This window comes from Cylas formicarius, unplaced genomic scaffold (assembly GCF_029955315.1).
Source record: "Cylas formicarius isolate icCylForm1 unplaced genomic scaffold, icCylForm1.1 PGA_scaffold_2__14_contigs__length_35257938, whole genome shotgun sequence".
Lineage (NCBI taxonomy): Eukaryota > Metazoa > Arthropoda > Insecta > Coleoptera > Brentidae > Cylas > Cylas formicarius.
Window position 1 is genome coordinate 17,394,325 of NW_026844319.1, and position 27,390 is coordinate 17,421,714.

The 27,390-nt window shown below is 36.6% G+C and overlaps 6 protein-coding genes across 10 annotated transcripts in view; 4 read left to right on the forward strand and 2 right to left on the reverse strand.

Moving 5' to 3' along the window:
- LOC132698562 (dendritic arbor reduction protein 1-like) overlaps positions 1-13,558 on the forward strand; it is a 359,652-nt gene extending 346,094 nt beyond the window's left edge. For all 3 annotated transcript variants that reach the window (XM_060664720.1, XM_060664721.1, XM_060664722.1), the window contains exons 2-6: positions 6,430-6,650; positions 7,146-7,552; positions 8,869-9,126; positions 10,891-10,950; positions 12,110-13,558. In XM_060664720.1, the coding sequence (XP_060520703.1) occupies positions 6,430-6,650; positions 7,146-7,552; positions 8,869-9,126; positions 10,891-10,950; positions 12,110-12,300 (1,137 nt within the window). In that variant the 3' untranslated portion in view covers positions 12,301-13,558. The remainder of the gene's footprint in view (positions 1-6,429; positions 6,651-7,145; positions 7,553-8,868; positions 9,127-10,890; positions 10,951-12,109) is intronic.
- Positions 13,559-13,671: 113 nt separating this feature from the next.
- On the reverse strand, positions 13,672-15,054 carry LOC132698267 (uncharacterized). Its single transcript, XM_060664240.1, has one exon. It carries the CDS (start codon positions 14,972-14,974, stop codon positions 14,018-14,020), a length of 957 nt encoding a protein of 318 aa, XP_060520223.1. The 5' UTR covers positions 14,975-15,054; the 3' UTR covers positions 13,672-14,017.
- A 254-nt stretch (positions 15,055-15,308) lies between these two features.
- LOC132697793 (regulator of chromosome condensation) lies at positions 15,309-19,968 on the forward strand. Of its 3 annotated transcripts, XM_060663444.1 has the most exons (8): positions 15,320-15,445; positions 15,510-15,586; positions 15,669-15,868; positions 15,915-16,097; positions 16,154-16,385; positions 16,514-16,663; positions 16,717-16,989; positions 19,383-19,968. In XM_060663444.1, the coding sequence occupies exons 2-8, from the start codon at positions 15,520-15,522 to the stop codon at positions 19,589-19,591; spliced, it is 1,314 nt and encodes a 437-aa protein (XP_060519427.1). In that variant the 5' UTR covers positions 15,320-15,445; positions 15,510-15,519; the 3' UTR covers positions 19,592-19,968. The 3 variants fall into 3 exon arrangements, with proteins under 3 accessions (XP_060519426.1, XP_060519428.1, XP_060519427.1); XM_060663443.1 differs by having other exon boundaries at positions 15,309-15,586; XM_060663445.1 differs by having other exon boundaries at positions 15,309-15,586; positions 16,154-16,370.
- Positions 19,969-20,101: 133 nt separating this feature from the next.
- LOC132697792 (GPI mannosyltransferase 1) lies at positions 20,102-21,718 on the reverse strand. Its single transcript, XM_060663442.1, has one exon. The coding sequence runs from the start codon at positions 21,570-21,572 to the stop codon at positions 20,157-20,159; it is 1,416 nt and encodes a 471-aa protein (XP_060519425.1). The 5' UTR covers positions 21,573-21,718; the 3' UTR covers positions 20,102-20,156.
- A 738-nt stretch (positions 21,719-22,456) lies between these two features.
- LOC132697794 (eukaryotic translation initiation factor 6) lies at positions 22,457-23,716 on the forward strand. The gene is made up of 5 exons (XM_060663447.1): positions 22,457-22,698; positions 22,798-23,059; positions 23,108-23,284; positions 23,335-23,516; positions 23,575-23,716. The coding sequence occupies exons 1-5, from the start codon at positions 22,592-22,594 to the stop codon at positions 23,582-23,584; spliced, it is 738 nt and encodes a 245-aa protein (XP_060519430.1). The 5' UTR covers positions 22,457-22,591; the 3' UTR covers positions 23,585-23,716.
- A 1,265-nt stretch (positions 23,717-24,981) lies between these two features.
- The window catches only part of LOC132697795 (frequenin-1), a 92,291-nt gene continuing 89,882 nt past the window's right edge, over positions 24,982-27,390 (forward strand). The window contains exon 1 of the mRNA XM_060663448.1: positions 24,982-25,198. Within this exon, the coding sequence (XP_060519431.1) occupies positions 25,021-25,198 (178 nt within the window). The 5' untranslated portion in view covers positions 24,982-25,020. The remainder of the gene's footprint in view (positions 25,199-27,390) is intronic.

Genomic DNA, 27,390 nt, shown 5'->3' on the forward strand with positions numbered 1-27,390 from the left:
TGGAGATTTTGTAATCTCTTGGAAAAACATTTTTGGAAAACCGAGTTTTCACTTACGGACCTGAAGAAAAGGAAAAGTATTCATCTGAACAATAATATAGCGTCCTATATAAAACGCTATAGAAAACATCTATCCTAAAATTGAAAATATCAGTATTATAAAGAAAAATAAAATCAATATTAAATTTAAAAAAGTTTATAATCGCGCCAACGTGTGACGAAAGTCGTCCGCGACTATTTCAATTATCTATCGAGAGGAAGTGGCAATATGTAGAACGTATTATAATATTTATAAGCTCGGGAAGAAAAAATCTCGCCTATTAGTCAGACGAGATTAGCATCGGCCAAACCACCGCGGCGGATACGATCTAATACTAAACTTAATAAATGGCCAAAACCAGTTTTGGCCGTTCTTTTTCGTAAACCGAATTTTAATAGGCAATTTAATCTGATCTGGCGGGGGTATTATTTTGAAATGTGTACCGTCTGATGCAATACTGAAAGTCAGGCAGATGGCAGATTTTGACTGATTAAAAAAATATCAATTTTTCCACGGTTAACGAGGATACTAAAACGTATCACTGGTCCCTTGCGCCGGAAAGGATCCAAATAACAAGTATAGAAAGTAAAACCATACTTTGCTTACTTGTTTAATAACAATAACAAAGATAAAAATGGACACTTTCCTGTTATTGTGGTTAAATCAAACAGTTCGAGGCGTTGAGGGGCTCAACTATGACTTCAGAATTAATTGAAGGGCATCATAAACATACTTGCGTTAGACTAAGCGAATTCTAACAGCTAACAGGCATCAGACGAACCAGACAACGTTATGTTTTCGATTTTTCCCTTGCCCGATGAGGAAGAATGTAACATCTCGTTTGTACTTCTTAACTATCAAAAACGCCAAAAAAAACTGAAAAAACCGACGCCGAATAAAAATGAACATGTGCCATCAAGGCACAAAATGAGGAATGAGGTTAAGACCATAGATGGCGAGCATGCCATGTATGCTAGTTATTCCACAGTTTTTTGGCTCTGCTTTAAAGCTGTGGTGCCACCTAGCGACTAGAAGGGGGCTGCATATATCGATTTCATGGAAAAGGTGTAACATGTAATATTGGTGATAGGAAGCATCGGGACCCTAAAAAGAGAAACATTCCTCACCATTATTGATATAAACAACTAAGTTATTTTTCACATAAATCGTGCCCAAATCAACTTATCAATCTTGAAATTAAACAAATAAACATCAGATGCAAATTATTTTCAGAGGAGGACATCTTTCTACACAACAAAATACTCTTTCACTATAAACAAAATTAATGTAAAAAGAAAATAGGAAACAAATGTTATGAACTATGAATCCTCCACCCAAGAATAAATACAACCATACAATCCTCTGGGGAAATATTTAACCAAATTTTAGTTGATATTTTTTTCATCACGAAACATTGCATGGAATAGTGTTGATATTATTAAAGACAAACACTACCACATTAGTGCAATGCAATGCAACACATTTTTAAAAATTGTCTCTGGAAATGGTACATAGTACAAGTTTAGTAGAAACCACTTTCGTCACGAGTTTGACGTTTGAGTGTTTAATAAATGAGTGATTGAAGAAAGTGTGAGATATTATCATTTTTGCAAAACAACACGATTTGATTTTATTGTGTTGATTTTGCCATTTTTGCAATTTGAGAAGTGTGTTGTTTCTGATTATTAATAACGATAATCCTTACTTTATTTTCATAAATAAGCACCTACACCACACAGCATAACCTGAGAGCTTCCAAGCATAGAACGTGAATGTATGTTTATGGCTGCCTATTTATACTCACTTTATGAATGAAATGTCATGTCTTCTGTGGATAGAATCTTTTTGGCATAACTACGCGTGATTATCATTGGCGTAAATGCTTTGGGAATATTGACATTGGAGCCGAATTTAGTTGTTTGCTTTTGGTGATTTTTGCAAATTGCGAAGTGTTTCGTTTAACTAAAGAGTTACTTAGAATGTTACTTAAGTGTGTAGAACAATCAATTGCAATCATTCTAACTTCAGTTTTCATCCATCTATGGCGCCATCTCGCAGCATAAGCTGAAAGCGAGGCTGATAGCTTTGATATTTCCAAGCGTAGAAAGCAATTGCCTGAACTAAATCGTATAAGATCCATTCTATAGCCACAATCATTTATAAATGTTTCGACTCATTTTATGGATAAATTGTATTGTCTTCTTTGGATATAATGTTTTTGGTTTGCGATCGCTTTGATGGCGAAGAATGCTTCTTTTTTAACTTTTGTGCGCTACGATCGATACACAATTTACGACGTTTTAAATTAATTTATACAGAAAACATAAAATTAATACAAAATGTACTCGCACAGGGACGTTATTCGGTTTTTGATATTATATTATTTCTTTTTGGTTTCAAATAAGCCTTTGATTTTAGAAAATTGATTTATTTAATTCTCGGTTGGGTCAAAAGAAACACGCCACCAACACATCGAACCTTTGTTTTTTTTTTCGGTCATGCTTTAAACTACGTCCGGAGATTTTAAAGAATAGGTCCAAAAACTGTCGGACATGGATTTTTCGACCACGCCAGATCCGTCAAATTTGTCGGACACGTCGGCGCGAAGACGACCGGTAGACGAAGTAAACGGCACCGCCTCCCGTCGCGTCCGACCGTGTTTTGTCAGTTTGTGCGCCTTCATTTTTTTTTTCGTGCGCGCGCGATTGTTGTTGTTCCCGCGCGAACCTCCCCCCTGCCCGCTTCCCATAACGCCACATAAGTCACCGTTTTGTTGTTTGCCGTCTCTCAATTTATCCCGGGAGGTGTCGACAGCGACGCGCGTTTTATTATAAAGTAACGATTATTGATGACGCGCGAGAAATCGGGGCGACCTCTGCGGGGCGTACGTTGGGGCGACGAAGGCGCTGACAGCGTTCCGACTACGGCGCAAAACGGAAACTACGGCTAAGCTAATTTTGAATTGTACTTAGTATGCGCATTAGCAAAAAAAGCGTTACAAGGAAATTTATTTCCAGTTCGAGACGATTTGGAACTTTAAGTTTGCCGTTTCAACAGTATTCCAGAATTGTTTTTGATCAGTTCTAACGCCGTAAAACGAATTCTAGGATTGGCGGAGTGCTGTCTCAGGAGAAGTGTTTTCATGTTCCTTTTTTAAATTCTTATAATTTTATTGTTTGGGGTCTTTACATTTTGAAAGTTAATTATTCGGATTGTTCAATGGCTTATAAATTGTAAAAATAAACTACTGAAAATCACACTGTAATTCTGTAAATACCAAAAACTAAAATTTATTCTTTTTAAAGTTAAAAAAAAATAATGTATTTCTTCTAAAAAATTAAACAATTGCTAATTGTAGTGATAGCAATTACTTTTACTGTAATGGTAGTTAGTCTGTTATAGTTCGTACGACTTCTGTACACTGACAGGGCATAGATTCAATTAAATTACTAATTTTCTCCCTCCTAATATTAAAAACACTCTTCCTGGAGCATGCCTTGAAGCTGCTCTAAATTTTGGGAGGGTTGACGATTTATAATCCTCCTTTTAAGATAATCCCAGATGTGTTGAATACGATTAAGGTCTGGAGAGTTTACTAGTCACTTCAAAATCCCGATATTTTTGCTCTTCGAGGAATTCAGTTACTATGCTGGCAGTGTGGGGTCGCACATTATCACATCGTAGTGTAAATTCTGGACCTTATTCGTTGGAACATATCAATATATAGGGTTGTACAATGTCCTTCAAATAATGACGAGCGCCCTGTCAATGAAATAGGTACCGCCCCAAACCATAATAGAACAGTTTGCTCATGATATGTTTCCATCGCTCGTCTCCAAGCCCCCACACGTGCCTGCATCAGTATTACTAAGTCTAAATCTAGAGTCATCAGTAACCAATAAGTGTCCCCCACTGATCCACATTCCAGTATAAATGATCGCGGTAAAATTTAATCGGGCTCTTGGATGTGCTCCCGTTAACAGTGATCTCACAGCTCTAACTCTTGACCGCAAACCAGCTGCGTGGAGTCTATTTCGTACTGTATGTGTACATGTTCGTCTTCCTGTGGCATTAAAATGAATATCAACAATGTTGCGCACCATTCTTGCTATATCTTGAACAGCATATCTCACCAAATTACGATTTTCGAGTGCTATTATCTTGCCAAACTCTTGATATCTGCTAGAAAGTCTAGATATTACTGAATGACTGGTTTGAAGTCTGCGATACTTCTAATGGAAAAGCGTTCTTGCTATAATATTACTACCCTCACTACTTCAATTTGATTAAAATGTCTTCTTTGATCAAGAGGTCTTCCCAATGCATCGATATTCATTAAAGTTCAGTAACACACACGTATACATTTAGGTGAAGTAAAGTCTTTGAGATATTTTAGCTAAAACACTGTTCTAGCAATGCATTGAATTCTGGATTAATAATTGACAATCTCTTCGATGCTCAATTCCAAATTCTAAATTACTTCGAAAACGATTAGAGATTTTGTATTGGAGCAAACTTAGAGACGAATCGCTTTATTGACAAAACAGATTAGAAATCTGTGAGGGGCAAATCAATATACTAAACTGATATACCCGATTTCATACAACCATAGAATGTCTCAGATTTCATTTAATTTCAGACTTCAAGGATATTTTATGGATTTTTAAATAATTTGGCAAATTTGACTGATTTTCAAAAATAATTCGTAAATTAAAATTTAAAATTAAAAATATATAAATAAACGCTTTTTTAAAACCTCTTTTCAAAAATTAGCATAAGTGGTCTTAGGGTTATAAAAATAAATCCATAAATTCAAATTTAATATTTTTCTTTCACTTCAGAAGTTAAATAAATAAAAAAACACTTTTATTAGTAAATTATGTATGTTCCTTTATATACATCACACAAAAATTATCCCATCATATACAGGTTGTTTCACCATAAATGTCCATCTGATATATCAATTATAACTAACATACACATAACATAACATAAAATTTGAGGTTTTACTGTAATGGGTCCGTCCGCATGATATTTTTAGTGCCAGCTTGCTTATTTTAAATAGAACAATTTTCCTACATTAAATTATTTTTAGAACTTTAATTACGTATTTTTCTTTATGGAAAAGGGCATGTTTAAGACATTTAGTAATTTTAATAATTATTAATATATACTGATGAAAAACTACAATGACAACAGGACATAATTTTTAACATTGGGTTAACTGAATACTCAAAAAAATGTAAATTAAAGATTTCACCAACAAAGTTCGTTGAATTTAATAATCGTATTTGTCTAAAGTAATTATGGTCCAATCAAATCTAATGTTAACTTAAAAATATATATTTAATAATTACATACTGTTTTTTTTTATTTTCAAATTTTATTTTATTCAAATTTGCTGTAATTAATGACAAGTGCTCAAAACGCTAAGGAAATACGTGACGATTTTACAAATATTTCACGGATTTCATAGAGCTAACACATCAGATTTCAAGCATTATTTACCCCTAAGGAGATTTAAAATGGACATATTCGCAAAATTTAAAAGTAACCTCAATTTCGTTAAGCACTGTCTGGAGGCTGTGTTTTTGGTAAACATTGATGGTATTTTCACGTCACACATCACTGCTCTTTTGTAAAATTATATCCAAAGATTAACGGTCCTAGAAAAAGTATAGTATGCAACACATTGACAAAATTCTTCGGTCACTCGTTGCCAAATCCAACTCGTGACTAAAGGCTCGTTTATGAAACTTATTGCATAATATATTGTATTACACCCATATTAATTACTTATGCTTCGACTAGCCCGTATTGCTCTAGGTTTATCTAATAAAGTTAGTTGAACAAGTTTTGCATGAGTAGTTTTGTCAACAAGAAGAAATTCTATTTTATTTTTCACTGTTGGGGACAACAACTGCAACTTTTTCGTATTCGGGTGTTAATGAAACGTGCCCTGCATTCGAGACTTTTTTAATAGACAATGAACATATATTGATCTAATTGCAAAAAAAAACGTTTTTTCTTAATAATTATATGAATAATGACAAAATGGTTGCGGCTTTCGCGGCCAGTTGATGAACTGTTGTCCTGGATCGGGTCTAAAGGCCGACGTCGGTTGCAATTGCTTCCAACAACCAATTTCAACCGACTGCGAACTTTAGACCCGAACCAGGACAATAGCAATATCAATCATACTTATTCTCATCGACTTTTATACAAAAGTATCGGATGATGTCCGACATAACAAGAAAACACCCACTTCAATTTGGTGTGCCTGTTGGTTAACAAACAGGTGTGAGACGTTGATAGACTATATATAGGATGTTTTTGAAAACTGCGCGTTTTAGAATGAGATCGAACTAAAAAAATTTCCTCCCGTTGCAGACCAGCGACCTGGACAATTTCCTCTGCAAGCAAGAATGGGAACGGCGGCTCGAGGAGGAGCTGGAGAAGCCGCGGCGCGAGTCCGCGTCGCAGATAGACGATTTTTTCGATCCGGCAGCGGCGGGAATCACGATCCACCACGGGCGCCATCAGCAGCAGGGAGGCATGAGTTACGTTTCGATGCGCACCTTGCCCGGGACCGACGACGACGTCTTCCTCAGGTACATATTACATTATATTTATGCATTGAGAAAATGATTTCTATACGAAATTCATATATCAATATTTAGAAATTTCAACCAAATTGGTGAAAAAAATATAAGGTTTGTTAAATTAGTAAATTCGCAAAAATTATCCATTAATTTTGAATGATTGGCTTGTTACCGGATAAAAAAAAGAAAAATAAGCCATCCAAAAATATGCTTGCATCTCTCCTGAGAACCTTTATAATAAATGAATGTTTCTCCATTTTTTTTATCCAATTACTTCTAAGTAATTAATTTTAAAAAATTACACTTATTAACTTTAATGAATTGTAATAAATTGGTTGCGTATATTCTCTGTGCTGCCCGTATCTCTGTTATATATCCACTTCCATTTTGGTTAATAGGATTAAGCAATGTAAATCAACTTTAATTAATTTAATTAAATATTATACAATGAATTCATGGAGTATATAAGTTAATTCAATAAACATTGCGCTGCTGGTTCGGCAGGCCGCCGCTATGGGAGGACATCGCCAGCAGTATCCAAAACATCGATCCAGAGAACGCCAATATGTTGGGCGTCGGTCATATCAAAATGGAGACCGCGGACGAACTGTCGGCCGCGTGTCAGCCGACTCCCTCACCCCTACTGTCGCCGCTCGAAATTAAGACAGAGAAGGTCTTGCAGCCTCCTGGTCCCACGCTGCACTTGATGGCGACGCCGGCCAGTCCTTACGGTCAGCAGCCGACCACGACCACCACCAACAGTCCTACCCACCAAACGCAGCAACCTCAGCAACAGCACTACCATCAGCAACAGCCGGCCGTTCACCATCCGCATAACAACAACAACACACACCCACAGTACAAATATACTAACAACAATAACAACAACGTGGTTCCAGCGTCTGCTCCCGGTAATTTGTTATTTAATGAAAGGTTAATTTATCGAACGTGTTTACAAACGAACGTAAAATGAAAATGGGTAAAATGTCTTATTCCGATTCATGCATGCGCGGCTTATGGTCCAAACACCTAAAACAGTGATTCGATACATTGAGCCGGATGAATAAAAACAAAGATACTATTACTACAAATTTCTTTTGCGCCGAAGTAGTCCACTTTTAGTCCGTATATCTATCTCTAAATAAATAAATAAAAAAAAAACCGTAACCATTTGGTTGCAATAATTCTAAGCGATGATATAAAATTGAACCAATATTAAGATTGAGAATAACTAAATAAATAAAAAATAAATTAAAGTGTAAAACAGAATTAACTGCAATTTTAATGTTAATTTAACTGGAATTAATAGTTATAGATGTGAAAAAAGTGTCCAATCAGGCATTTAGAATGGAACTCTTAACTAGACATAAACAAGGGTCCTCTAGATGGTATGTAGTCTAAGGTCTATACCACCCAAGAATGTACTTTATTCATGCGACCCAGTATTTCCTTCGTACTAGATTCGCGTGAAAGTTTCGGGCATAGAACTTCAAAAAGGTAGAATTGTTTGTAAATCATGGTTACTAAATTAAATGTTTGGTCGTTAATCTTGAATTGAAGTTTTCCTTGCTATACTTTCGAAGCGACACAATTATGTAATTCTCAAGGATAGTATAGGATAGGATAGTGTCAATCGTACTTTAACCAAAGAGATTTTTCAATCGCTAGACCTTTCACTTCACTGGTGATAATTTACCGCTCCTATTTCAAAGGGCTTCTATCTCACTATTCATGTATCTCTTTGAACTAGAGCCTCATTATTACAGATATAGGTGGACTTTATCTGCGTACTTAATGTCGAGCTGTATGAAACGCATAATACTATAAACTTTTATGCTGTATTAAAGTTTTATCTGCCAAGTTTGGCAAAGTTATGCACGCAAAACAGAAAATGAAAGTCACTAAATGGGAACACGTGTTTTTAATTTTAACTAACTACGAGCGCAAATCGATTAGTCTGTTTATCACTAAATCAATAAATTAAAAAATTCTGAATACAAATAAACTTTATCAATAAATCATCAAGTTTGTACATGACTTGTCAAAGTTGATAATAATTTTCTAGAAGAAGACAATCAAAAACTCATTCCATTAGCAAAGTAGACGTTTTCTTCTCCCTTGAACACTAACATACTATAAAACTTCATCGCAGACGCGGTTTATTAGTTCCAAAATTAATAAGTTAACAATAATAATGTCGTTTACCATTCCGTTCGATAAATTTCAGGTAACGCCCTCTACCCCATGTCCAGGCTGATGTATGTGTCCCCCTTAACGCCGCCCAATTCGGAACCGGGTTCGCCTGGCGGCGCGCTGCCCCGGCGGACGCCACCGCCTCCATACCCCGCCCCCGGTTGCCCGCCTCCCCAACAACAGCCCCCGCCGCCCGCGAGCACTGTACCCCGAATATCCGTGGGGGTAAAATACAATAGGCGAAACAACCCGGAATTGGAGAAAAGGCGGATACACCATTGCGATTTTATTGGTAAGTTGAGGAGGAGCTCCGTTGCTCCGAAAAGGAGACTCTTTGTTCGATCGATAACGTCAAGAGGGCGCAACGACACCCCTCCAGAAAAGGGAGATAAATGTGTGTAGGTAAAACGAAATATGGCAACCTCGTCTGGAAAAAGCGCCATTATTAAAAGAAAAAAAATGCCCGCGAAACCTTTATGTTTAATTAAACGATTAGTTCGCGGAAAATGTGGGCTGTGTGCTATTAAATTTTATACTATGGAAATAATGTAACTGTTAGAATCCTTGGTTAAATGCCACGGAAATATCGATCTTAAAAATTAGCTGTACATGGTGTCTTACTGTTGATGGAACATTGGACGTTTGAGAAAAACAAAACGTAACAATTTGCTGCTCCCTCTATTTTCGGTGTAGTTGAAAATTTAGCCAATTTGAATTGTGTCAGGCTACTAGTTCTCTTTAGAAAAAATAACTTCTGCGATGTACAGGGTGTCTACAAAATCATGACACGGAAAACTTTTGACCAAATTTTCTTAAATTTTTAGTTTTGATTTATGCATTCTATATATAATAAAGTATATTATATGTACTCTCAAATTTGTTTTTCTTTTGTTATGTTGCAATAGCCTTATCACTTAGCACCATCTAATTAATCAATATCAGTACGTTGCTTAGAGTTTTGCTCTGCTCATTCCTATGCAAATAACAAGCAGCTTTTGCATGTATTTGATGCCGAGAATTACGAAGAACTCGAAATTATAATAGATTTGAATTTAGTTTAGTTTATTGTTAACTTCTCAGTACCAATCATGCATTGCACAAGTTTTGATACTCAACATTTTTACATATGCATCTACAATGTACAATTACAATTACGATCTGAATTTGAAAGGTGGAATAGTCAGATAAACACTTGAAACTTAAAATAAATTCTACTTAATGGAGTCTATGAACTTTTCATAGAAATGCAAAAGAGTTGGAAAATAATTTGATTGCAAAAATCGAAAAATTAAAAACAGTCGTAAAAGTTTAAGATTCAAGTCTCAATTTGAAGATGTTGTATAGTGTTCCGAACATCTATTAAAAATACCTAATTTAAATTGAAGATCTTATATTCCGTTCTCGCCATAAGATAAAACTGTTTGAAAAATTATTTTCCTATAACACTATAATATATAATTATAAACTAGTCCACATAGCCAGAACCTTGATCTTTTTTAAATTTTTTTTCTGATCCATTTTGCAAAATGTTTCACACGTTATAGTGGTTATTCTTTTTGCCAATAAAGCATTCTTTATTATTCATTTATAATCACACCCACCGAATAGAATCCCGAAAGTAAATCAGAAATATAAACATGTTTTATATAACTAAAGATAAAAATCTACATTAAAAAAAGTTTTAATGAAGTTCCATACAGAGAAACGTGAAATTTACGTCTTAGGTATTTAACGAAACCCGTGAACAAATAGGGTGGTGGACATTTAACGCGAGTTCTGTTAAGCGAGTTTATAAGAATCTGCCGTTCCGTTACCACACGCGGCAAAACACCATTACAATAACAATTTGCACAATTCCGTGTCATTAACGTTTGTTGACATTTGAAAATCTCCATTACGCCTTAATATTCATAGTCGCGCGTTTTGTTTTTCTACTCTACCCGGCGTTCGAGTGGCAACTAAACGATTCGCACTTAACGAAGAAGATGGATTCGGTTTGGCACTGCTTTTCCATCCAACCTCGCTATTTTATTAATAATCTATTCTTTCGTTTCAGGTTGTACTAAAGTCTACACCAAAAGCTCACATCTGAAGGCGCATCAAAGGATTCATACAGGTAAATTCCATACATAATATTTCATAAACATGGAAATTTGCAAAAGTAGGTCCACTTACCTTTGGGATTGGGATTCCTCTCTGCGGCTGACGGTCAATGTTTTAATTTCATGCTAAAAAGAAACTTACTTTCCGCACTTTTCAGGAAATCGCACCTCGATTTCCTCACATTTTGGATTTTCACATAAATTTAAAGAAACTTCGACCAAAAGTTATTGCGTAATTATTTGTTCAACCGTCGCCCACTAGACAGCGCTTTCGAAGATACGCTAGACTGCGTTATAAATACAGTCTTTAAGGATACACACTCCTGGGGGGGGGGGGGGGGGGGGCTCTAAGGACTCTCCTACTAAGTTCAGCTTTGTTTTTACGCTCCTTAAGGTCTAGAATCAAGGGGTTATAAAATTTACCGCCGTTATTCAAACCCGAATGCGGTCCATACCCATATTTCCGCGGCGTTTTGACAGCGTCGTCGCTAGCGACCAAATTGCTCAAAAGTCGAGGCAAAAACGGCCACGTATGAATATTTTCTACTATGCAGACGGCGACGACGGACACCGAGGTCAGTCCTAAATCCACAGAAACTTCTAGAAAACGTGTGTACGCAGAAATGAATCATTTTAGGCAATCAGAACGATTTATTTCTTCTTCTATCGGTACTTCAAACAGAAAACATGTTTATGGCTGATAAAAAGGAAAGGATACTCAAATAGAATTATTACAAATAAAGCTTCGTTACAACCAAAGAACGTCTCGTAAGGAATAGGGTAACAATAAGTTTCTCTTCTGCATCTCATTATTAAAATTATCTGGAAAAAGCTTTAATTCTTTTAAGAGATAGTTGATTCTTTTAACTGACAAACCACCCTTTCATTCATATACGACGCTTTTTTTGAACCTTTGTTTGCATCAATAATAATTAGTGCACTTGCCAGTCTTGTCTGCTTAAAGATACATTATTTGCCAATGAATCGCAAAATATTAAGACGCTGGTGTTAGGCGAAATTGGAAAGGCGTTCTCATTGCTAGCAACAACGCTAACCGTCAAAACGCCAGTAAAAGTAGTTTGTGTATGAGCCGTACTAGACGTTGACCACAGATTACGTCCCCGCCTACTGCGACTTAAATGTGCAAAAATTTACGAATGGTCTGTATTCCAGGAGAGAAACCCTACCAGTGCCAGTGGCCAGAGTGCGAGTGGAGATTCGCGCGGTCGGACGAGCTCACCCGCCATTACAGGAAACACACGGGGGCGAAACCGTTCAAATGCGGCGTGTGCGAGAGATCATTCGCGCGTTCTGATCATCTCGCACTCCACATGAAGCGTCACTTGCCGAAGACCGCAAAATGAGACGCGGCGATAGCTTTAGAAAGAATTTCCATATTTTTACCGTAATATTTATAGAGGCGCGCGCGCGGCCAAACATTCCAACCTCAATCTGTAGTTAATTTTGCGTGCGCGCCTGCGCCGTCGCGACGTGGCCGTGTGGATCTCAATTGACGTAAAGGACCGTGATACTACCCGAGCGGGTAGCGTGCGAGAAGTAGAAAATTGCGTTTTCTTTTAGAAACGTAGGGCCCTTTTATGGTGTACTTAAAGATTTGTATTTTTAATACGGTTTTAAAGAATTTTATAGGTTTTTACGCTTCGTTTGACTAGGGGTTCGGAAGAGCGGTTGAAATAAAATAGGAAAGTATGACGCCATTTCGTAAAAAAAAGTGTTGTAGCCATCCTGCTTTTGTCATATACTTTCAACTGTTTGCACCTGTAACCCTACTAGTTAGTACTAGGTTGAACGGTATTTTCACTTGTGATTTTTTCGTAGAAGAAATTAGGTTTTATTCTTGAACTACGAAATGTCAAATGTCATTGACTAATAAAAAATATTTATTTTTTACCATATCTATCGCGGCCAATGTTCATGATTAAATGGATCGATTCCGTTTTAATATCACGCCGAGTCGGAAGTTATATTTTGTTTTATATATTTTGTAAATTGTATAAGTTTCTGGTTGTGACATATTTGTTATGTAATTTATACGCTAGGGTAGAGCGAGCGCTAGCATGGCGCCGGCTGTTTTGTAAATTTGTTTCAAAACTGTAATTCTGACATTGCCATTTTTTAACTCTTATGTATTTACCCCTGACTATAATGTGATTTTTTTTATAGAGTATATATTTGCCCTAACGGCCTTTATTAAAGAAATATTATATTATCACGTGCGTTTCGTGACAAGTTACCAAATATGTACACTGAATGTTTAATAATTATTATTTTGTACATAGAGAAAAATCAAATTTGACTAGGTGTCCTAGTCAGGTATACTTTCAATAACAATTGTAAATTGTAATTAATTAATTTAGTCCGAGAAACGTCAAAGCTGCTATGGATTCCGTTGTTTACTGAATAATATTTATATCTTTAAAAAGTAAATAGCTGTGTAGACAAAAGAGTTAAACACCAATTTTTATTAACATTAAATACTTGTACTTTATTTTTTATTTATGTAATGAATAGAGCAAGCTAGATAGTACACATAAAATGTAATTAGAAATCTTGTTTCCTCTTTTTTAATTTTGTATTTTACTTTAATACATTTTTATTTTTATCACCCTTCAGATTTTTTTTTTTCCCGAAGTCCAAAATTCCTAAGCATAGCCACAATTAGTCTGTGGGTAAACACTATCCTTACATTTACCAGAACAAAAATAGGGGTAATGTTTTGCCAAATAAAGAATTTATTTAATTACAAAAAACACTGGTTTGCAAACCTGCAAGGACTCTTGCTTAAGCTATGACAACTGCCGCTTTGATTTTTTATACAAATATATCACAATTAATTACATTTTCCATACAGATTTTTCTGAATAGGAGTTCGACCAGAATAAAAAACCCTTAAGTGTTTCTGGTCTTACGTTTTTGCAAGTTCTACTTGAAAAATAACAAAATCAAAAATCCCTGGATGGGAATTTCATAAAGTAGCTAAATGTACAGCTTGCCAATTGTATTCACACACAACTTTAAAACAACATAAATCAGTCTAAACAATCTCCAAAATGACTAAAATTAGTCATCATCTAAAACAATAATATTAGGTTTTTCTTCAATTATTATTACGTCATTACTGTCATCATCTTCATCGAAATTAACCAATGGAATTTCCTCTTCTTCTTCAACTGTGTTTTTCATCTCTTCTTGTCTTTTAAGGAAATCCTCAGAGTTTAAATCAAATGAATTTGCCAGCAAATATTCATTGCTCAGTTTTATTTCTTTATCCTTTTCATCAATGTAATCTGGTTCACAATGAACATCACTCTGTGATGTCAAACCATTTGTCACTTTTTGATCTGCACTGATATTATCACTTGCGGTTATTTTACTCTGTTCAACTAAAGGTTCTTTGGTAGTTAATGTTCCATTACCAATCACTGTACCACAGCCTTCACTAAACTCAGTTTGAAGAAGGTCTTCTGGATTTAATTGCACCTCCAGCGCATCTTCAAATTTATTTATAACAGTTTCTGTTTCTGATTCATTTGCTGAAACTTCCATTTTCACCTTTGGCTTTCTCCCCCTTCGACCTTTTACTGGTTGCGGCTGATTAGGTGTTATGACTTTTATTTCACTTTTATTGATTAGATTGTCATAATCAAGCCTCTGCTTATTCACGACCACATCGGCTCTGATCATATCTTCAAAGTCTACTAAAGGCTCCTCAGAAGAAACCTGTTTAGACTGTGTGACATAATCTAGATTATTAACAAAGTCAGAAAGCTTTTCCTGTATATCTTCTTCCACATTGTATTCTTCGTCGTCCGAATTGGGTTTCACTGAACCATTTTCGTCTTCTTCGTAATCAAAATCTTCGCAAAAGAGGGGCCGTTTACGCTCTCTTAGACCGTACCGTTTTGGGGCTGGAGTTGACGAAACAGTGTCGAAATCTAGATCAATATCGCTATCGTTTTCATCGCTGTCGTAGGATTTACGTGCGTATCGTGAAGCCCTCGTTCGCTTCCTTACCATTTTAATACATATATTTTGGTTTATGAAAACGAAAATGTCAAATTTAAGTTTAAGGTTAGAAATACGTTTTCGATTGGTCAATTCGTAAGGGGACAGCTTCGTCACAGAATACAGTTACATAAACTTAAAAACTTATGTACTCGATTCGATTTTTTTTTATTTACAGGCATATGTATTATTACTTATCGTCAGCCAGTAACTCCTGTTTTGTTAGGAAAACGATATTTTTCATCGATGACAATAAAATTCATTTTACATCGTACTGAAGAAGAAGAACGGTGGACATGGTCCATAGTTCAATTTGGATTTTCGTCTTTTCAGTTTTCTTGTGCTATTCACTGATTTCGCGCCAGTTTCCATAAAATGTTATTGTCGTTTCCTAGCATTTATCTTTTGTGTTTATTTTTAAATTGAATATAAGTGTGTTAAGCGATTTGTTGCATGATAAGTTATATAAGTGATTCGTCTCAGGTTGTGTAAAAGGTTTACCAATATCTAACCTAGAATTTATTAAACAACAGTTTATTTGTAATAGCTTACACCAAATGGCACGTAAAAGGAAATCTGTGGACAACAGTACAACCGAACATATGAGGTTGAAAAGGACGAAATGTAGGTATTTATCAGATATTACATTATATTATACAAATAAGATCATAACAAGAAGCTTTTTCATAGAGTTTATTTCTTCCAGACACTTTGGATTATGTAAAGCTACCTGAAATTACCAGAGAGGGATTTGTTCTCGTCACAGGTGCCGGTGATGTTGGGCAATTAGGGTTAGGTCCGGATGTTTTGGAGAAATCGCGACCGACTCTGCTTAAGTTAGAGCACAACATTGTAGACATATGCGCAGGGGGAATGCATACTGTGTGTTTAACAAAGGACGGAAAGGTAGTAAAAGAATAAAAGAAAAATGTCAACTGAAGTGAATTTGTAGGTTTTAACTTTTGGGTGTAATGATGAAGGTGCTTTGGGTAGAGTGACGGACGGCAAAGAGGATGCTGAATTTACTGCTGGGGTTGTGGAGTTGCCGGCAAAAACCATCCAAATATCTGCTGGAGACTCCCACACTGCTGCTTTGTTAATTGACGGAAGGGTATTCGCGTGGGGTACTTTTAGGGTAAAAATTGTTGATAAACAGAAGGTGCTTGTTAATAAAATGACATTTTCGTGTAGGATTCTCATGGTAATATGGGTATGACCCTTAAGGGGAATGAAAAATTGCCTTTCGAAATAATCAAATCGCAGAATATTGTTAAAATAGCATCGGGGGCGGATCATATTGTATTCCTCAACAATTTTGGTGAGGTTTGGACTTGTGGTTGTGGGGAGCAGGGACAGTTGGGTCGAACTACCGAGCGGGGAAGCTCCAGAAATGCCAGGAACAGTATTGGTAAGGGACAAATAGGTACGACCCATTTTCTTAAATTATATGCCAGCTTCGACCTAGTGAAGCTTAAACAATGCAAAAAAAGATAAAAGTTAAATGTGAATGTGTTAATGGTATTGGGTGCAACATAACTTCCGCAATTGCAGCAAAATTATTAGAGCCGGCGCGACTGAGCTTAAAACCCAGCTTGAAGCTCCACTTCGATAACATTTGGGCGGGAGCCTACTGCACGTTTGCCAAAGTCGCGGACAAGGACGACATCTACGTTTGCGGCTTAAACAATTACCATCAAATTGGTTCGTATCCCAGGCGATTATAAATGTCTTGACTTTATGGCTTCTAATTTCAGGATTGAAATCGTCCGGGGCGGAATTTTTGCCCAAACTGTCTCCCGAATTTTCCAAGTACAAGTGGGAGCAGATATGTTGCAGCCAGCATCACACAATCGCGTTGACTGAGGATGGCAAAGTATACGCAATCGGACGCAAAGAGTATGGTCGGTTAGGTTTGGGTAGCGGATGCGAGGACGCCCAAGTGCTGACGCAAGTGACCAGTCTTGCGGACAAAAAGGTTGTCGATGTGTCGTCCGGATCGTGCACCTCCTTTGCTGTCACCGTCGAAGGTAAAATTGTGTTTGGGAATGCTAAACTTAACTCTACTATGAGTCCGTCCATATGACAACCGAAACTAGCCAAGTTTTACTATTTACAAATCTTCTGAATTTTTGCTGTGTCAGTTGATGGCTTTTTGAAATGTCTGACGTTTCGCCAATCATCCTGTTGACTTCTTAACTGAATCGGCCCAGCTTCAGTTTCAGCAGCGTCAGCATGCATACTGCATACCATAACTCTAATCTACATCAACTGATAAATTTCCCAACACAATACCGCTCAAACACCGACCCCTCACTGCTGAACCTGCTGCTGGTTTCTGATAAGAATTTAGTTGTGGATGTAGGGAAAAGTGATCACGTAGTTGTCCTGGCTAAAATTGAGACGTTTGGATTACACACCTGACATTAAAATGCGACAAAAAAACTTCTGGAAAGTAGACTATGATAATCTGAATGAATAACCCTGACAGAGAGAACCAGTATCAAACCATTATATTCCCATGCAGCACTACAAAAAAGTTCTTAAGAAACCATGGACTACAGAGAGACACCTGAAACTAATAAACCAAAAACGACTTTGGCACAACAGCAAAAGTGAAGTGGACAGAGAAAGAAATGAGGCATTATATAACAACACGAAAAATCAAGTTACAAGCCAGATGAGAGAAACACGAGTCAAATTTGAAAACAACCTTACAAAACAGGCACCCAGAAAGTTTTACCAATACATTAACAACTCATTTGAATCAAAGCATGTTAATTTTTCCTTGCTTGACAGCTCTGGTGAGTTAGAAACTGAATCGACTAAGATTGCAGGACTATTTCCTGAACAATTCTAGTGTTTAGAAACTATTAGTGAGGCATCAATTGCAAAAATAAACTTCACCAAAGAAAGAGTTCTAAAAGCTCTCAGCCAGCTTAAGTTTCATGCTTGTCCTGGTTCTGATTATGTGTCCCCAGTTTTTCTAAAAAACTGTTCTGATTGTCCAGCAGATTGATGTCTCAAATGATGAACAAATCCATAGACGAAATGAAATTACCCCCACTTGAAAAAAGGCAAATTGTTATTCACATACACAAGAAAGGCAATAAATATTTGGTAAACTACTATCGATCAATCAGTCTAACTTCTATTGCCTTCAAAGTTATGGAGAAGATATTTGCTTGTGAACTCACTGAATTTCTAATCATCAGGACTTCCTTGCCAACCAGCATGGCTTTATACCTCAAACTCTGTTAATTTAAATTTAATTGCCAATTTGGCCCAGGATAAGAGATATTCAGTAGATATAATATACCTGGATTTTGAAACAGCTTTTGACTCAGTCCACCAAGCAAGATTTGTTTACAAACTACAGCACTATGGGATAAGAGGTAAACTGCTGGGATGGATCGAGGACTACCTTCCATGTAGAACATTCCAGGTGAGGATAAATAGCAGCCTCTCTTCAGAGTTTGAGCTTTTGAGTAGAGTGCCTTAGGGATCAGTGCTGGGAACCATATTGTTCGTAATATATATCTCTGACCTTGCTGAGCACACAATGTGCAATGTTAGTATGTATGCTGACGACACTAAGATTTTTGGCGACTCAACTTTACAACATGGAGACCTAGTTGAAGATTTAGCTAAACTGGAGAGATGGACAAGGAACTGTACAAATGCACAACCCCACACAATTTTAATTTAATATCTTAAACCCTAAAATGGGAGAGTCAGGTTACAAAGGTAGTAAAACTTGCAACACCTTAATCTACATATGACGTGTTTTCAAGGACACGTCTCAAGAATCTTTTCTTCGAGGCTATAAAAGTTTCCTCAGACCAATCCTGGAACATTCTGTAATGGGGTGGTCTTTTTACTTCTGGAATGGGTTCAGAGACGAGCAACAAAAATCCCACCATCTTTAGGGAAACTCCCATATGAAGATTAATTAAAATGTCTTCGCTTAACCACCTTAAACGAAAGGAGAAGAAGGGGGGCTTAATTGAATGCTACAAAATCCTGCATGGCCACTACTCATGTGATATTGACTTTTTTCATCGAAATGACAATAACCTAAGGGGCCATTCACTAAAATACCACGACTGAACTCCGTCACAACTTTCACGCCAAAAATTTATGACAAACCGTGTTGTAAATGAGTGGCACAGTTTACCAGATAGTATTGTGACTGCACCTACCCTGAATAGCTTTAAGAATAGATTTGGTTATTTTATACATAATATACATATAGTAAATTGCAGTTTTACCGGCTTTGCAGCCCAACAGTATAATAATAATAATAATAAAAAAGTTCAATTCATCAACAACCCATTCAGGAGGAATCCAGAAGACTTATAAATAGTTAACTGTGGAAGTTGTTTTGAAAAACTTAGTTTTTATATTTCTGCTCCTGTCACAGGTGACTTGTATGGGTGGGGTATGGGCACAAGCGGGCAATTGGGTCTCGGAGAGGAGGAGGACTGCTTAGAGCCTACACTCATCAAAGGCAAACAGCTTGCTCACGAAAAAGTGTTCAAGGTATCAAGCGGGGGACAACACACGATAATACTTTGTATCTCGGACAACAATAACAAAAACGGGGACACCGCAAGTAAAAGTAAATCCTAGTTTTCGTGTCCTTTTTGTCTTCTAAAATTTATTTATAAATTTTAACAAAGTAATTAAAGAATCCACAAATGATGTATTTCGTTTATTTATAACCCACCCTTCTTTAGGTCAGAGCTCATGTAAGCAAATTAGAAACAATCCATACAAAATTGATAAAGCAGTCACACGTTTGCTAATAACGCTAGAATGTGCATAAACGTGTATGATTGGTATAAAAGAAGTTTTAATTATTTAGTTGACTAATTTCCGTGCACTATGCATGAATAACACAACCTGACTTATACCACCTTAAAGTAAAAGTACTTGAAAGGCAAATCTCTATTTCAGATTGAGTGGGTTGTAGTTACTTTGAAACTGAGGAGCACTCTGTTTATGATAACTATTTTTAGAATCCAGCGTGTTTTGTTTAGTGCACCACTAAGCTATGAGCGCTAAATAAAACACTGAAAAGAAAGTTCGAAAATGAACTTTTGAGAGTGCGAAGGGAGAGCGGAAAAAAAAGTACAGATGTCAATATGATTATTTTATACAATTCATACAAATTTAACTACAAAATGTGACAGGATTAAGTGGTTTTCGCTCGTACCGTCATAAAATAAGTTACCATGCGCCCCAAAATGGCCACGTTTACACAAAAAAACGACACGCCCTGTAACCAGATGAGCATAAACGTGTTCTGTCCACGGTACTCGAGAAAATAGGCCGGCAATAGCCACGCTCCCTGCGCCAAGAACCACACAGTGGTCAACGCGAGCGTCAGTTTTCTCGACATTTTCAGTTGCCAAATACAAAGCGGAAGTATTCCCATGATCCAGACGAAATACTGCGATGTAATCACTCTGTTGTAGATAACCATCACTATGGTCTGCGTTAAAATGGCGAAATTCAACGCCAACCTGTTTAGACCGTACCTCACGGAGAAAACGAAAAGCAACACAATTTGAGGTAAAACCGTTAAAATTTTTTGCCACAAACCGACGTTCTCAATCCAGGCAGTAAGGTACTGCTGATAAAAATACAAAGAAAAGCTGTGCCTCGGGTCCGACCTGACAAAATGGTATATGTACGTTTGATATAAAAATTCGTAACCGTAAAGAGAGTAAAAAACGCCAGTAAGTGCGGTCAGCGAAAGGCAACAACCGCATACCAACATCCATTGATTCTTGTTTGGCATGAAGTACAGCAAATACTTCTTTTTAAAAATGGTGTTGGTACGGCCGTATGGGTCCGTGTTTGCGACGCTATTCTGTGGCGAGTCACATCCAGTGCCACCTTTGCGCGAGTCTAAATCGGCGTCGCCATAATAGGAATAACTGCTGAGAAACATGAAATAAGTCAGGCTGTATATGACAGGAAACAACCGGAAGTGTATAGACAACCCGTGCAACAGTCCTGCGACAAAGTATGCTCTTCGGTATTGCAGAAAATAAACAGTCGTTAAAATCAAGAGGCAAGCTAAAGAATCGCAGTTACCTCTGGTTGATATCGCGAGGGTCATGGGATTATACAACCAACTCAACATGCTATAGTCCGCCCATTCTTCCGCATCGTTCGATCTATGTATTTTTGTCTTTACCGGTTTATTCCTGCGAGAAATTTGTTTGCCATCCGGCCCGTATTTTTTAGGACCTTCATATGGTTGGTAAGCTTGAATAGAGTTTTTCACAATTATCCTAATGAGCAGCCCGACCAATACGTCTACCATGCAAAACAGAATCTTGCCGAACGCGCGGTGCCACATTACATTGGGTATTAAAATCAAAGCCAACAAAGGGGAGTAACGGAACGTGTGCCTCGAATAAGGAGAATTCCCAGCCAGGACATGCCTCGACGCGTCCGTAAAAACCTTATAATCTATATCCGTGTAGGGAACTTCTGATATTTTATCGTGATACTCGCCATAACAAATCAAAACCAACCGAGTCACCAATGATATTACCAAATGGACTTTATAGTCCAATGCCAGCAAACTTGAAAGCATCTTATGTAAAAAAAAGCAAAACACTACAAACGGGTGTTCATGGAAGCCGCCGCCTTACGCAAACAAGTCGTGAACACTATAAATTCTTCACTGCAGCTGTTTTTGTTTACATTGTCCAGCTTCAACACACACTGCGCGTACACGCTGGCTTCCTTGCGGCATTTGCCGAAAACTAACGGATAATTTCTAAACCTCTGCTTGGCTTTCTTAACAGAATCCATACTTCATCTCCTCAATTCACGTTTGTTCTGATAATCCCTCAATTCCAATTCGCCAATCTCTCTCCCCTTTTTATTAAAGAACACGTCGTAAATAGGTTTCGAGAAAAGAAGCAGCAATAACGCGCCCGAACTTACGGCTACAAATAATTTCGGATGTCTGAAAATTATTCCCCTATCTTTGGTTACCAATTGTTTCTGATAGTCTAAGTAATTGTCCTTCTTCATGATTTACTTTCCTGGGCTTTTCCGGTATCTATACCACCGCAGACGAAACTTTTATGTTTCCATTTTCGACAGCAATTGCGCAACTCTTCGATCGCACCTCGGCAAGCCTCTTCCTGATAGTTATTTGCTGAAAAGGACTGGGTTATGTAATTTAAAGTTTGTAGGTTAACTATTTTTTTGTCGTACCTCTTAAGCACTCTTGAATTCTACAAGCAAACACTTTACAGGGATCCTTAATTGGCATCAAGCTATCTATATATATATATAAATATAAGGATGACAATTACAATTACACAAAAATTACCACATCTTATATTACAGATCAACAAAAACTAATACCACTGATTACTCACGGATCAGTAATATTGTTGACACCACAGAATATCAAGGTTAGTTTTCCCTTACTTTTTCGGTGGCCAAATGATCTTGATACAATTAGTGAAAAAGTCAATAAGAAGGCTTTTCTTTAGGTGATAAAAGCGTGTTTATCGTTCTGCTCTTAAGTAAAGGTATTATTGACGGGGTATAATTATTGCGGCAATCGAGGGTTATCATAAATAATAAAAAGTAATAATGGCGGTAAGAACGCATTTTGAAAATAATAACGAAGTGGGAGTGTTCTCGCGGTTAACAAATGCCTATTGTTTAGTAGGTATAGGAGGGTCGGAAGTTTTTTACAGGTAGTTTCTGTTATTGCGCAATATTGAATTTTAAAGAAATATTTCAAGAACACAGAAAGGAAGGGGTTATTACCTTTTACAAATGAGCTCTTTTTCTAGTTGTTTCGAAGCTGAGTTGGGCGAAACTATCCCGATAGTTCATGCGTCCCTATCGGGCTGCCGAATTATCGGCCGGCTGTGTGTCGGAAATAAAAACGGTTTGCTTGTACCTAGCACCACTTTCGACACAGAATTACAGCATATCCGTAACGCGTTACCAGATTCAGTGAAAGTCCAAAGAATTGAAGAAAGACTCTCTGCCTTAGGAAATGTAATAGCCTGCAATGATTATGTTGCACTGGTCCATCCAGATTTAGATAGGGTGAGCTCCCCGTGTTCTTTAATTCCATAAAAACGTTTTTACTTTTAGGAAACTGAAGAAATTATAGCAGACACATTAAAAGTGGAAGTATTCAGGCACACAATAGCTAGTAATGTTCTTGTCGGATCATACTGCGTCCTGAACAATCGCGGCTGCTTGGTACATCCTCAAACGAGTATTGTTGACCAGGAAGAGTTGTCGTCGTTACTCCAAGTGCCCCTAGTTGTAAGCAGATATGTTGATGTAAGCTGGGGCTCTATAACCATGACTTGTAGGCCGGCACAGTGAATCGAGGGAGCCCTCTTGTCGGCGCAGGTGCGGTTGTCAACGATTGGGTGGCGTTTGCGGGCATGGATACCACGTCGACCGAACTGTCTGTGATGGAATCAGTTTTCCGGCTCAATGACGCGGAGCCTTCGCAGATAACGTCGGCGATGAGGGCGAGTCTTATCGAAGGGTGAGTTCAACATTGATTGGGTCCACATTTTTAACAGCATCTCATTATTTTATTTCAGGATGTCGTAAAAGTGCCAAGTCTATTCAGAACAGCCTCTATTGGCATAAAACACTGTTGTTAAATGAAATATTTTTACATTAATAAAACCTTTTTGTTGTTTCTGTATCAACACCACAGATAGAATAATTTTTATATATCCACGTCACTTCTTTCCTATAAAAAAAATGCGTTAATAAACCAGGGTTAAGGTTTCCTGTTTGTCGCTTTATAAACCAGTTAAAGGGTTTAGTTTTAACATAAGAGTCTTCACTCTAATAATTATAAAGTTTAATTTACCTTGTTAAATGCTATTATGCAGATACAGAGCGCACACAATATTTGAGGACAAATTGATATTAAGATTTATTTATTCATGTTTATTGCAAAATTTATTATAATTCCATGAAATTTTTATATAACATTAGCCTAAGACTCTATAATACCCATTGCCGGTAATAACGGACTTAATCCGAGATCGGAAATGACTGCATGCCAAAGTCAAATGCTCTTCATCTCAGAGACATTAAGCTCCCTCGCAATGGCCCTTATGGAGTTTAAAGGGATTCCGTGAACGATCTCTTGCACATATTGTGATTTCTAGTAGTGTCCAAACGTTCCTCATGTCTTTTGCGTTTTGCAACAGTTTCTATATCGCCAGGTAATGCTTCTAATTCACGACCAACCTTATGTACGAATGATGAGGCGCAGTTGAGAAATTTGGACATTTCTAAATCGGTGTGTGACGCGCATATAGCCCCGATAACTGCATGTCTCTTCATTTGTTGCGTTACTTTATAGTTCGACATCTCAGAAAAAAAAAATGTTCTCCATAAATTACAGCCGCATATATGGATGTCCTCAAATACCGTACGCGCACCCTGTATGATTAAGTTACCTTACCTTAAGTGGCTTATAAAACCTTCAACGGTAATTCTTGAAATTATTTAAGGACAATGTGCGTGAGCCAGGTGACGTAACTGGAGCAGCAATATATAATAATTAGATAATATAGTGCCCCTAGTATGCTAAAAATTGATGAGCACTAACCTGCAATTTGTCCCATTTGCTTTCTTATTTCAGCCCCATAACTCGTTTCCCCAGAACATTTAACCAGATCTGCGCATATTTTGACTTTGAAGTGACACTTATGATTCGTTAAAACGAAATTTCAAATTACTCTGTAGTGAATCGCGAAAGTGTAAAATATAGATCAAAACTAGCCAAACAAGTCGTTTTATTTAACGCCGATCGATAATAAGATAATCGAATCGTTTATCTAAGCGACGAAAACAAAATACTCGCGATCTGTTGCCGTAAATGATAAAAGGGAATCTGTTGCCGCCGTTGCACGCAATCTCTATTAAGGTAACACTCCCTGCGCGATCAAAAGGTCCGCCGCGCTGAAGGAGAGGATTTCACGCGGCATCAAGGGCGCACGCGTCGGGGCAACCCTTTGGGGGGAGTGATGATCCGTCCCGCGCCAAAAGAATTCCCTAGTCCGACGACGCGTTTTGTTGAGAGGTGCCGCGCGTCCGCCGAAACTTTTTCGAGTCCGCTTTTTATCAGCAGTGGCACGACCATGGGCAAGAAGAACTCGAAGCTGAAGCAGGACACGATCGACAGGCTGACCACCGCCACCTATTGTAAGTTTTCTGCGTGGCGCATTTTTTTTAGTTCGCGTCATTAGTTACTATTAAATAACGACGTTAGTATATATATATATATATATATATATATATATATATATATATATATATATATATATATATATATATATATATATATATATATATATATATATATATATATATATATATATATATATATATATATATATATATATATATATATATATATATATATATATATATATATATATATATATATATATATATATATATATATATATATATATATATATATATATATATATATATATATATAATATTTTTTTTGGTAGGTTAAATGGGATGTTAGTTATATATGGTAGTTTTACAAGCCCTAACAACTAATTGTTCGGACGATGTACGAAATAAGAAGAAAACATATTTATACTTATTTTAAATTGATTTTTTTTGTCTTTTCGATTGAAAAATTAATCACGCACTTATTTTTACACCAAAAAGTGCTATCGTAATGAATTATTTTTTTATTTCACATAAATTACATAACAAAATATTAAACATACCGAATTTGCTGACAAATAAATATTCGGACGCATTTAAATCTTTTACTTTAAATCGAACATTTATAAGAAGTAACATCACCTTTCGCGGCAATAACAGCTTTTATGCGTTTTGGCATAGAATCTACCAAAGTCTTGTAATATTCGGGGGTGAAAGTGTTCCAAGTGTTCTATTGATGGAATCAAACTTCTTGATAAAATTTGTTGGTATTTTTCTGTATTTACAGTACCATCAATGAACTCATAGTTGCCAACCCCTTTACCACTCATACACCCCCATATCATGGGGAAATTTCACCGTGCGCTTTAGACAATCTTTGTGAAAGGCTTCTTTCTGATTTTGTACGAATCACCCTTTTTCGAAAATCGCCTACACACATTAAATTTTGATTCGTCGCTGAAGATAACGTTACTCTACGTTTCGGTTGTCCAGAATATTTTAGATTTTGCCCAATCCAAATGTTTTTTCTTCTGAATAGACGTTAATAATGGGGTTTCCTTGCGTTTTAACAAAAGTAGATCATAGAATATTAATAATTTTTATATTGAAACAGGAAAAAATGTAAACTTACCTTCTAAAAACTCGAACCAGACTTACGCATCCATTGTCGACCTACAACATTCTCTGGAGACATTTAAGTTTGCCTCGTGATTCCATTGGGCTTGAATTTGTCGTAAGACGCTTCGTCTGCTAGTTTTACAAATCTTGACCAGAATACGACGATCTCTTTCAGTGATTTTACGAGGTCGGCCTGACCTTTTACCACGGACGCTAACACTAGCTGTCTCTCCATACTTTTTTATAATATCCCAGACTGTTGATTTTGCAAAACTCAAGTCATTTGAATTTTTTTGCATTGATTTACCTCTGCAGTACTGAGATATGATAATTTCTCGCACTTTTTTGTTTGTTGCAACACCAGGCGTCATTTTCTTATCAACTATTATACACTACATTTTACCATCAATGCATGGGTAGCCTTGATTTCTTGGTCAATAAACATTCGCGTCCGAATATTTATTTATCAGCAAATTTGGTATGTTTCCGTTATTTTGCTATGTAATTCATGCGAAATAAAAAATAATTCATTACGATAGCACTTTCTGTGCTATCGTAATGTGCGTAAATTGATTATTCAATCGACAAAGAAAAAAAACTTTATCATTTTCTACATCGTTCGAACATTTAGTTGTTAGGGATCATATGTTTAGTTGCATAATACCTTAAAGCTATCAGGTTTCGGCTAGATTATATTTTAATAAATATTTTAATAAAAATAAATAAATTTTATATAAACTAACCAAATTCTGTGATTTTGCTATTTCCTTTACTAACTTATTTACTTAAATGCACATAGACATTTTAATGTATTTGAGTGCATATTTAGATTCCTTATAGAAACAAATTTCATAATTAGTACTTCAAGTCTAATTGTTACCGGTTTCCGAGAAAAAAAAAACAATTAAAAATCAGAATGTTCTCAATTTTCAGATCACGATATAGTTTGGAATTAGAGAAATAGAGAAAATACTCTACCTCGGGAAACGGACACGCAACATTTTATGTGATATTTAATTCCGCGTGTGTTATTTGGCTTTCCTCCAGGTCACTTGCTTACTATGGCAATAATTATCATAGTGTTTTATAAA